This window comes from Balaenoptera physalus (genome assembly GCF_965194825.1).
Source record: "Balaenoptera physalus genome assembly, chromosome: 8".
Classification (NCBI taxonomy): domain Eukaryota; kingdom Metazoa; phylum Chordata; class Mammalia; order Artiodactyla; family Balaenopteridae; genus Balaenoptera; species Balaenoptera physalus.
In genome coordinates this window covers 77,609,044-77,621,279 of record NC_138887.1, presented here as the reverse complement: position 1 = coordinate 77,621,279, position 12,236 = coordinate 77,609,044, and the positions used below count along the sequence as shown (strand labels likewise).

At 45.6% G+C, this 12,236-nt stretch overlaps 1 protein-coding gene across 3 annotated transcripts in view; it reads left to right on the top strand.

The window, feature by feature from the left end:
* Positions 1-12,236, top strand: part of NOD1 (nucleotide binding oligomerization domain containing 1) — a 143,074-nt gene that overhangs the window by 81,247 nt on the left and 49,591 nt on the right. For all 3 annotated transcript variants that reach the window (XM_082471737.1, XM_082471736.1, XM_082471738.1), the window contains 4 exons: positions 18-101; positions 1,009-1,092; positions 3,485-3,568; positions 8,134-8,217. In XM_082471737.1, the coding sequence (XP_082327863.1) occupies positions 18-101; positions 1,009-1,092; positions 3,485-3,568; positions 8,134-8,217 (336 nt within the window). The remainder of the gene's footprint in view (positions 1-17; positions 102-1,008; positions 1,093-3,484; positions 3,569-8,133; positions 8,218-12,236) is intronic.

Genomic DNA, 12,236 nt, shown 5'->3' with positions numbered 1-12,236 from the left:
CTTGCCTCTGCCCTCAGGATGTGGGGCAATCAAATCGGTGATGAAGGAGCAACGGCCTTCGCAGAGGCTCTGAGGAACCACCCCAGCTTGACTAACTTGAGGTAACTGCTGCCTTCTGAGACCTGCTGTCTTCAGGGCCAACCTGGTCATTCCGTGTTCCTCTTGTTTTACCAGAGGAGGAGCCAAGGGAAAGAGGGTGGCTGGCATTCCTAACAGGGAAGGTATTTGTGTGTGTGGTTTTTCTTTTTCTCTTTAAAAACGTTTTTATCGACATAGAAGAGGCATACAGTTCAGTATATTATGCTTAAGTTTTCAGCTCCGTGTTGTGACATGTGCACACAACAGTCAGATCAAGACTAGACATTGCCAGCCCCTCTGCAGTCTTCCCGTGCCCCTTGGGGGTTGGGGAGGAATTCTTCAGTCCAGACAAAACTGAAAGAGACACTGGGCCACAGATTCCTGCCCCTTCCTCATTTCTCAGGATGGTGCTGGGACAAGAGGGGACCCTTCACCTCTGTAAACAAGACTTGGTCCTCCCTGGCCCTCCTTTAGGCCTCTGGCCAAATCTCTGAGACTCGGGGGTCTCCTGGTTGCCCGTGTCCTTCCTGTCACTGACAAAGGGTTTAATACGGTGGGGGCAGTAGCAGAGTTCCTTCCTTACAAGAACAGAGGAAACTTCTCCAGGCCTCACTGACAGGCGCCTGTAAGGTGTCAGCCGCCGAAGCAGAGCTCGCCAGGCCTCCTCAGCCCGTGTGACCAGGTCTTGCCATGTCCCGTTTCCTGTCTGGCGTCTCCTCGAGCAGTCTCGTGATTGTCCTCGTCCTGGGCTCTGGAGTAGCAAAGCCTGAGTGGCTGCTGGCGAGGCCGGCACTTACGCTTCCTGCTTCAAGTCAGCTCAGGCAGGAACCACCTCCAGGTGGAGTCTTGCCAGCCGTTTTAGTTGCTGAAACCAAAGCCAAATGTAGACGTGTTTTTAATAACCTACCCCAAATTGTTTTTCCTTCCTAGTCTCGCATTCAATGGCATTTCTACAGAAGGAGGAAGGAGCCTCGCGCGCGCCCTGCAGCAGAATGCGTCTCTGAGAATATTCTGGTAATAACCAGAGTCATTTTGAACGGTTGGGTCTCAGGGATTTTTCCAGACTGTGCACAGCCTGGAATCTTAACTGAAAGACTGCCTTTCCTCAAAGGAAGGTTTATAATTCATTTCCTCCTAGAGAAGAAAATAGCCATTCCCAGAAGCACAAACAAGTACAGAATGGGTGGAATGGGTCCCAGGAACATGAGTTTGAGACCTTAGCCTTCTTTGCCCACCCTAGGCCTCAGGAAAACCAGAAGGCTAGCTATTCTGTCAGGATATCCTCGGAACACCCTCAGATATGCCTTGAGGAGTCCAACTTTCATGCACTTGTCTCAAAACTTTCTCCCTTCTTCCTCTTAAACTGCCTACCCCCCGTGCAGCCTCCTCCGTCCCCAGGTAGTCACATCAGGACTTGGCCTTCATGCTCCAGCTCACCTGTCACCTGTCACGGGAAGCCCACAGCCCTTGCCCCCTCTCTGCACTCCAGGGCCACTAGTTAACTGTATGTTACCTTCTGAAAGTGATGCATTTTTTCTTTCTTTTGGTTGTTCCTTTTTTTGGTCATTTACCGTATTTTTATTTATTTACTTGCCTGTATCATAAATTGCTTCCGGGAAAGGAAGTTATATTACATGTCTCTGTATCCTCCTCATGAGATATTGGCTAAATAAGTTAATGAAAATGTCGTCATTATGAGAATTCGGATACTAGACCTGCTGGCCAGTAAGTGCATTTTCCTTTTCCCCTCAAAAAATCTTTTAAAAGATTTTGAAAAGTAATACATGCTTTTTTGAAAAAAATATAAGACACTGAAGTCGGGAAAGTAGGAAGTGAAAGAACCTCCTCCCTCATGCTTTCTAAATATAATCTTTTATTTCTAGCATTTGAATGTATATTCAAATAAATATCACTCTTCTTATGAAACTGAATAGCATTTAGCAAGTGACTAAAAAATAAAAAATATCTCAACCATATATTGTACATATTTGACATGTCCTTTTATGTCAGGGTTTCTCAATCTCAACACTGTTGACATTTTGGTCCAAATAATTCTTTTTTGTTGAGAGGCTGTCCTGTGCATTGTAAGATGTTTAGCAGAATCCCTGGCCTCTACCCATTAGATAGCAGTAGTGACCCCTAATTGTGACAGTCGAAATTGTCTCCAGACATTGGCAAGTGTCCCCTGGAGGGGAAGTCACCCCAGTTGAGAACCACAGGTCTAGGTGGATAATAATAATGTCAGTCCCCAGCATCTCTTGAGGACTCACCGTACATCACACATTGTTCTCAGCCTTTTCCATGTATTAACTCATTCTCACAACTGTGTTATGAGGGCTGTACCATTACTGTTCACATTTGCTGGTGAGAAAACTCAGGCCCAGAGAAGTTCAACCACGTGCTGTGGTCGTCCTGCTAGTAAGCCATTCCCAGCTGGCATGTCTGGCTCAAAGCATCTTGAGCCCCATGCTCTTCTGCCTCTTTCTTCATCCTATCTCATTCTCTCTAAAGGTTGCACAGTGTCCCTTGAATGTACACTCACAATGTATTTTGCTGGCTACCTCTACTGATACTGAAATTTGTTCACATCTTACATTATGACCGAAAAGACTGCAACCAATACTGCATGTATAGAACCTGTGTGTAATGTCTTTGCACACCATAAGGTGGATTTCTAGACGTCGAATTGTTGGCCCAAAGTGAAACACTTTTAAAATGTGGATAGACACTACCAAATTGCCCTTCAAGGAATGATTTTTTAAATGTTCTTTATATTCCTTTCTCCTTCCTTATTTATTCTTTCATCCACTGGCACAACAGGGTTTAATCCTCTTTACAACCAGGAGCTTCTAGCCCTCTGTGCTTTATCCAGACCACTTCCTGCTTTTACGAACAACTGAGAGACTTCCTGAACTTTCAGTCACAGAACTCGGGTCCTTCATAACTGGCCTCGGAGCAAAGTGATGAACACATTTCAATGCGCAGTCGGCAGGCTTTTCTAGGTCTTCATCTGACTGAGTTTAGTAACACACTGTCCGTGTTGTTCAAGGGATCTTAACGGCTGGAGGAGACCCGAGAAGCAGGCACTGGCCCCTCGCTTTCTGTGGGCCCGTCTTCTGAGAGATCTGAGGGCTCAGCAAGGATGGGGAGGGAGTCTGGGCTCCCCCCGCAGCAGCCGGGCTAAGAAGTAGGAGCTTGGGTGAAGGGTTTGCACTAGAAATGAACCTCCGTTTATTGTCTGCGGGGCTCAGAGGCTGGCTTGGAGCCTGCCTGTTTGCTGGGTTCTCAGCAAGTGATTAGCAGCATAAGCTGGAGACGCCTGGGCTGGGATCCCGCTTCTGTGAACTCAGTGGAGAGTGGGTGCCAGGTAGGGCTGCCCTGAGTCGACACTTCCTTTCTTTTCCAGGCTCACCAAAAATGAACTTGATGATGAAGTGGCAGAGAGCTTGGCAGAGATGTTGAAAGTCAACCAGACGTTGAAACATTTATGGTAATTCAGATTCAACACTGTGCTTTTTAAAAAAAAAATATTTTTGAGATATATCTTTTGAAATATTTTTTAAGTTTCACATATCATAAAGTCACGCTTTTGAAGTATACAGTTCAGTGGTTTTTAGCATACTTATAAGATTGTGCAACCATCACCACTATAATTCTAGAACATTTTACAAAACTACCTACCTCCCCTACTCGCCAGAAACCTGTACGCGTTAAGTGATCACTCCCCATCCTTCTCCTCCCTTAGTCCCTGGCACCTGCTAATCTACTTCCAGTCTCTATGGATTTGCCTATTCTGGGCATTTCATAGAAATGCAGTCATACAATATATGACCTTTTGTTTCTATGTTCTTTCACTAGCATAAGTTTTCAAGGTTCATCTACATTGCAGCATATATCAGTACTCCATTGCTTTTTATGGCTGAATGATACTCCATTGTATGGACAGTCCATGTTTTGTTTGTCCATTCTTCAGTTGGTGGACATTTGGGTCGTTTATACTTTATGACTATTATGAATAATGCTACTGTGAACATTTGCGCACTTGTTTGTGAACATATGTTTTCATTTCTCTTGGGTATATACTTAGGAATAGAATTTCTGGGTCATATGGTCACTCTGTGTTAAATGCCAAACTGTTTTTCAAAGTGGTTGTGCTATTTACATTTCCACCAGTCAGGTATGAAGGTCCCCATTTCTCCACATCCTCACCAGCACTTGGCTGTTGTCTATCTTTTTGGGTAATGCCATCCTACTGGGTGTGAAGTGGTATCTCATCATGGTTTTGATGCATTTCCCTGACCGCTAACAGTGTTGGGTGTCTTTTCATGTGCCTATTGGTCATTTGTGTATATCTTTAGAGAACTGTCTCGACATCCTTTGTCCATTTGTAAATTGGGTTATATGCCTTTTTACTGCTGTGTTGTTAGAGTTCTTTATATATTCTGGGTGCTAGACATTTACTAGATACACAATTTGCAAATATTTCCTCTCTTTCTGTGAGGTTTTTCACTTTCTTGAGAGTGACCTTTGAAGCACCAAAGTATTTAATTTTGATAAAGTCCAATTTATCTATTTTTTGTTTAGTTGCTTGTGCTTTAGGTATCTTACTAAGAAATCATTGGCTAATCCAAGGTCACAAAGATTTCCTTTAAGTGTTATAGTTTTGCTCTTACATTTAGGTCTTTGATCCATTTGGAGTTCATTTCTGTGTATGGTATGAGGTGTTAGGGGTCCAGCTTCATTTTATTGCATGTAGATATCCAGTTGTCCTAGCACCACGTGTTGAAAAGTCTCTTTCCATTTTGAATGGCCCTGACACTTTTGTCAAAAATCAGTTGACCATAAATGTGTGAGTTTATTTCTGGACCTTCTATTCTAGTTCATCAAGCCGTATGTTTATCATCATGCCAGGACCACACTGTCCTGATTATTGTAACTTCGTAATAAGTTTTGAAACCAGGAGATGTGAGTCTTCCAACTTTGTTCTTCTTTCTCAATATTGTTTTGACTATTCTGGGTCCCTTGCATTTCCATGTGAATTTTAGATCACCATGTCAATTTCTGTAAAAACAAAAAAACCCAGAGTGTGCTACTATTACATCTGTTTTTTTTTGTTTTGTTTTGTTTTATTCCTTTTCTTTCTGACCTGTAGACTTTCTTTTATGCCCTTCCCTAGGTGTCAGGCCAGCCCCTCCACGAGAACAGAGCTAGAACAGGGCTAGAGAGTGAGTCTTAGCTCTTTGTGCCAGCACAGACTACACTGGCTGCAGTGAAGGTAGCCAGTGGGCATATGTGCCTGAGCACTACCAGGCTTTTTACTTCTCCTCCTACCCAGCCTCTTGCCCGGTCTAGGCTTCAGGCAGCTCACCTTCCCCCAGCAAGGTGTAGGTGGTGCCAGTGGTCGCAACTGTGGAAGGGGTGATTAGGAAATAGCAGAATTTAACTGAATGCAGAACTCAATGCCCACTTTCAGGTTCTATTTTTGCTCCTTTTGCAAAAATGTCCAAGTCACACTGTGGTTGTGCTTACCAGAAGGTCTCACCTCTGCCACTCAGCCCAGGGGCCCCAGTCTTTGAGAGATGGGGTGGGGATCACTGGGTCCTGGCTGCAGCAGAGCCACCGAGTCCTGTGTGCTTGGGCAGGAATGGTGACAAGAGCTCCCTTCCCCTGGGCGCCATGGTAGAAATGATGAGAACTACTTCATACACATCCTCCTATTGAAACCTCACACACCCAGGGTAGTGGGGTTCTCTTATAGTTATTCCCATTTTATAGATCAGGCAGCCGAGGAATAGAAAGCTTAAGTTTATTTCTTCAAGGATCTGCAAGTTGAGAAGTGGGGAGTGGGTGCATGTATATGGGGAGAGCTTTTAACCACATGCTATACTGCCTCCTTAAGGGACTGGCTTAATTTCTGTAATCTCATTAGTCACAGTAATATAGGTCATTATCTTCCTGGTACACAGCTACCTTCTTGGATCAGTGCCCAGAATTTCTTTTTTTTTTTTATTTAAAATTATTTTTATTTATTTATGGCTGTGTTGGGTCTTTGTTTCTGTGCGAGGGCTTTCTCTAGTTGTGGCAAGTGGGGGCCACTCTTCATCGCGGTGCGCGGGCCTCTCACTATCGCGGCCTCTCTTGTTGCGGAGCACAGGCTCCAGACGCGCAGGCTCAGTAGTTGTGGCTCACGGGCCCAGCTGCTCCGCGGCATGTGGGATCTTCCCAGACCAGGGCACGAACCTGTGCCCCCTGCATTAGCAGGCAGACTCTCAACCACTGCGCCACCGGGGAAGCCCAGTGCCCAGAATTTCTAAAGGTCAAGTTCAGTAGTAGCCTTATGCTACAAATAGCTGGGGGGTGAGGAGTGAACCTGTGATGAAGCATGGACATATCACTGACTTGTGCTGCTCTTTCCTGGGTGGGTTAGAAGCATGGCTTCCCAGGGGAGCAATTTGGGAATTGCCCAGGCTTCCCAGCTGTATCTGAAATCTTTGTTTCATTAGAATCAATGCTACCCAACATAATGGGGTATACTCTTAGAGGTCCCATTATTGATGCTTTTCCACTGGGACCCATGAGTAGCAGCAGAACTGTTCTTCCTCCCTCCCTCTCAGATGTTGGAGAGGACATGGTACCATCTTGGAAGCCTTTGTTTCCCCCAAAGAAGAGAATGGCCAGCTCTTTAAAAAATACTTAACTTTAAAAACTGCCTTGCCTTTCTCCAGCCATCTGGAAGGAGACGTCAGACTGCCTGTTCCCCAGATGTGTTCCTTAGAATTTGTTGTTCAGACTGGTAGTCTCCAAACATTTTTGATTGGGCAACCCTGCAGTGAAAAATGTCAAGCACACATGCATACATATATGTTCATGTATTAAATTACCTACATATGAATATACAGATATATTATGCTCACTATAAAAATACACAGAAAAGTTAAACATTTAAAAAAATTTTACTGAAGTATAGTTGATTTACAGTGTTGTATTTAATTTCTGCTGTACAGGAAAGTAACTCAGTTATACATATATATATTCTTTTTCATATTCTTTTCCATTATGTTTTATCACAGGATTTTGAATACAGTCCCCTGTGCTATACAGTAGGACCTTGTTGTTTATCCTATATATAATAATTTGCATCTGCTAATCCCAAACCTTCCCTCCCCCTTGGCAACCACAAGTCTGTTTTATTTGTGAGTCTGTTTTTGTTTCGTAGATATGTTCATTTGTGTCGTATTTCAGATTTCACATATAAGTGATATCATATGGTATTTGTCTCTCTCTTAATGACTTAATTTGCTTAGTATGATAATGTCTAGGTCCATCCATGTTGTGGCAAATGGCATGATTTCATTCTTTTTTATGGCTAATAATCCACTGTATATATGTACCACATCTTCTTTATCCATTCATCTGTTGATGGACATTTAGGTTGCTTCTATGTCTTGGCTATTGTAAATAGTGCCGCTGTGAATATTGGGGTGCACGTATCCTTTTGAATTATGGTTTTTTCTGGATATATGCCCAGGAGTCGGATTGCTGGATCATATGGTAGCTCTGTTTTTAGTTTTTTAAGGAGTCTCCATACTGTTCTCCATAGTGGCTGTACCAATTTACATTCCCACCGACAGTGTAGGAGGGTTTCCTTTTCTCCACACCCTCTCCAGCATTTATTGTTTGTAGACATTTTGATGATGGCCATTCTGACTGGTGTGAGGTGATACCTCATTGTAGTTTTGACTTGCATTTCTCTAATTATTAGCGATGATGAGCATCTTTTCATGTGCCTATTGGCCATCTGTATGTCTTCTTTGGAGAAATGTCTATTTAGGTCTTCTGCCCATCAGAAAAATTAAACATTTTAAAGCATGTTCTTTTTATTCTCATGGATCTGATCGACACAATCTCAGCAAGATTGAAAGTTTAAGGGGACTCAGTTCTTCCCCTGACCCTGTCTCTTATCCCATCATATCCTTCCAACTCCCTAATGAAGTGGGTAGATTTAATCCAATATCACTTGATACAAAAGATACAAAAGATATATTCTTCTTTCAGGCTTATCCAGAACCAGATTACAGCCAAGGGGATTGCCCAGTTGGCAGATGCATTACAGAAGAACACTGGCATAATGGAGATTTGGTAAGACCGATCTACCACTTGTTGTAATGATAACAACAATGATTATTTACTCAGCACCATTTACTATGTTGCCATGCACAATGCAGGGCATTGTCCATTTATTTCCCATCTTTGCAACAATCTGTAATGTAGGTAGTATTGTCTCCATTTTACAGATGTAGAAACTGAGGCCCAGACCAAGGTCACACCTAAGAGGAGAAGCTGGAATTCAGCCCAGCTGGAATTCAGCCCAGACTACGACTCCATAGTCAGGGCTCTCCTCCCCAGCCCCCCTGTCCTGCCTACTGTCCTGCGTTGCACGGGGGCAGACAGACTGGGAAAGGGATTCCCACTGAAAGTTAATCACTCTGGGACTCATGAGCCTGAGAGATGGCTGTGCTGGCCTGGAGTTTGAAGCATGTTCTTTTCCTTCTCTGGGCTTCCAGGCTGTATTTGAGCTGATTGTACTCTTTTTCAACTTCCTGTTTCTGTTATGCTAGTAGAAGGAAGGCATGTGGTCTGCTTTGCTGCAATGTTGAGCCCCATTTCATTCCTTGTGCCTCCTACGGGACACACAGCCCCGAGGTAGGACTGGGCCTGTGGCATATTCGGGGGTGGGGGAGGCTATGTGTCACATTAGTGACAATGGTTACACCACTGGGTTAAGTGCTAGGGAAACAGCAGTTAACTGGGCAGAAAGGTCCCTGACTGCCTCAGAGTACTGATGTAACCGAGCTGAGAACAGAGGGCCCCGTGTCCCTGAATCCAGACCCCCAGGCCTGGCCTGAGACAGCCCAGCAGAGTGTGAGGCTCAGACCTGCATGGGAACCATGACACAAAGCCGGGGCCCCGTGAGGACAGAGACCACAGGAGTTCATGCTAGCACTGGGGGCCCTGAGATCCACGGAGCAGCCTCACCGTAAGCCAAACCCTCGGGCTCAGGGGGTAGTTGCTCATTAACTACAGTCCTTTCTTCATGACTGGGGAGAAGAATTTCACAGCCAAAAACAATAGATCAAGGTACAGCTACCTCCCTGACCTTGGCTCCCAGAAGAGCGTTTTTTAAATTTCGCTTTAGAATTTGTTAGTGGATCATAAAATTGGTTTGGTGGGTTGCAACCAGCATTATTTAAAAAATGAAACGGAGCCAGAATGCTCTGTGCCTAGTGTGAAATGTTCATTTCAGATGTGGGTGTGTACGTATACATAGATGCTGGTTCACAATGTAAGATGTTCTCATTTGAGGTCACAGTCAGAAAAACATTTGAAAACACTGTCCTAGAGAAGAGAGCCCAGCTCCAAGCAGACCGATGGAGAGGCTGTGGCATGTGCGCCTTCGAGGCCGAAGCCCACTCCTCAGCCCTCAAGGCACTGGAGAGGCAATGGGATTTTAGTTCACGTTAATCTCCAACCACCCTCAGCCTGTGATCCTTTCCTAGAACCAGCCCGTTTCCTGCTGACTCTGTTGTTTGAGGACAGCAGGCAGAGGCGGAGAGGAGGGGAGGCCAGGCTGCAGGACAGTCTGTGGACTACAGCTGGCTTCCACCCTTCTCAGGGGCTGGTTAGGACGATTGAAGGATATGCAGCTGCTTTAATTCCGTCAAGCTTGAAATGGGCCTTTGTCACCTACCAACAAACAACCGCTGTTCCTCCACAAGGAACTATTTGTGTAGGACCAGGTGTCGATCTTCAAGGCATGCTATGCAGAGCCTGAAAGAGGCATTGGTGTCAGGGAGGACTCGGAAGGAGGACAAGGAGGAGGGCTCGGGTGCTGGCCCAGGAGTATCTTTACTTCAGTCCTGGCTCATCCCCGGTGTCTGACTCCCTGGGACTGGGCTCTGTGAGGGTACTGGCTGTGTTGGCCCTGTCCAGGGGTTGAGCCAGCAGGGGAGTGGAGATGAGGGAGCAGCTCTGCCTGGGGCCACAGATGACCTTGGACTCATTATCTGTACTGACATTTATTTCTGCCTTGTCCCTGTCCGAAAAGAACTTGAGGTCCAGTGAGTTCTGTCTTCAAAGACAGAAGTTAGCAGTGTTCAATGACCTGGTATTGTAAATTATAGTATTTACCACACTCCATTGTAATAGGTTCCTGTGAGGCTGTCTCCTCTAGACTGTAGCTCCTTGAGGGTAGGGCCTGTGTCATGGTCACTGCTGAGTCCCCAGGGAAAGCACTGCATCTTCATTTGTTGAACAACACAGTGCTTGTGGGCCAGGCACTACGCTGGTACCAAGAATCCAGTGGTGAACAAAATGGACCTGCCCTCATGGGTGTACCCTCTAGTGAGGAAGACACAGTTAAGAAAAAAAATCATTCAAGTAATTATTTAATCACAATCATGATGAGTGCTAGAAAGGGGAAAGCTAAGAAGGGAACCTAATACAGATGAGGTTTCAGGGAAGGTCTCCCTAAGGAAGTGGCATTTAAACTGAGCCATGAAGGATGAATAGGAGTTCATCAGCTGAAAGTGTTCCAGGTGGGGAAATAGCACGTGCAAAGGCTCTGAGGCAGGAAAAAACATGGTGCCCTTGAAGAACAGCAAGAAGCAGATGGGCCTGTGGTTCAGACAGTGTGGAAGAGGGAGCAACAGGAGGCAGAGGAGATAGGTGGAGACTAGACCATAAAATATCTGTGGGTCATGTTAAGTATTTTGGTCTTTATCCTAAAAGTAATGAAAAGTCATTGAACAGTTTGAAGCAAAGAGGGATGTGATCAGATGTGCATTGTAAAAAGACCACTCTGGCTCCTCTAGGAAAGCGGATTGGAGGAGGCCAGAGGCCATGTAAAGGGACAGTCAGTAGGACACTGCAGTGAGCCAGAGAAGAGATGATGGGGTGCTCAGATCAGGACGGTGGTGCTGAACATATGGAGAGGTTCCAGGGAGCCCATTCTAGGGGTATTTAGAGAATACAACAGAACTCTGTGATAGATAGAATATGAAGATGAGGACGAAGGTTGACCCCCAGGTTACTAACTTGCACAACTGGATGTAGAGTTGTACCATTCATGGAGCTAGGGAACCCTGGGGAGATGTGCCCACTTTGAGGTACCTGGGAGGTGTCCAGACGAAGGTGTCAAGTAGGTCAGTGGCTCCACAGTGGAGAGGTCTGGCCCAGCTCACTGACATATGAATGAGGCCAGGGATAGATGAGGTTCTTCTGGGGAAGAGGGCCAGGCCCCAAGCCTGGAGGAAATCCATTATTTGGAGGTCACATGGAGGAGGATATAAAAAAGGAGACAGACAGAGAATGGAGTGGCCAGATGTAGGAAAGAAACCAGAGAGCATAATATCAAACCAAGGGAAGGTGGTGTTTCAAGGAGGAGGGAGAAGGCAGGACAGCCAAATGCCTGTGAGGGTCAGGAAAGACAAGGTCTAAAAACTGTCATTTAAATTCAGGTTTATAGAGGCTATTGGTGACCTTAGTGAGACCCAGTCCATAGAGTGATGGTGGCTGGAAAGGATTAATATGTGAATATCAAACAAGTCATCAAGATGGCAGAGTAAGAGGATGTGGAGCTTACCTCCCCCACAAACACATCAAAAATACATCTACATGTGGAACAAGTCTTGTGGAAAACTAACGAAACTGGCAGGAGTTCTGCCTATACAACCAAGGCTGCAAGAAAGATTCCTGTGTAATCACATAGGATGGGGAAAAAAAGCATCAGGCCAGGACAGAGCCCATGGGAGGGGACTAAGAGGGAAAGGAAGACCAGACAGGTGGATACTTGCCCTGGGGAGTGAGTGGGTTGAGCCACAGACTGGGTGTCCCAGTCCTGGGGGTCCTACACAGAGGAGACAAGCCCCATTGGCTGCTTGGAGAACTGCCAGGACAGACAGACAGGCTGGAGAAGCCTAGACTCCAGTTGTGAGGAGTGCATGGGTGCTTGCTTACCACCAGACAGGGCAAAGCGAGGTCTGCCCTAGCATAGTGGTGTCACCACACTCTCCAGTCCGAGCTGAGCAAACACCCCAGCCCCGCTCATTCCACACCACAGCTTGGCACTAGATCTAGGGCAGCCAGGTCCTGGGAGAAGA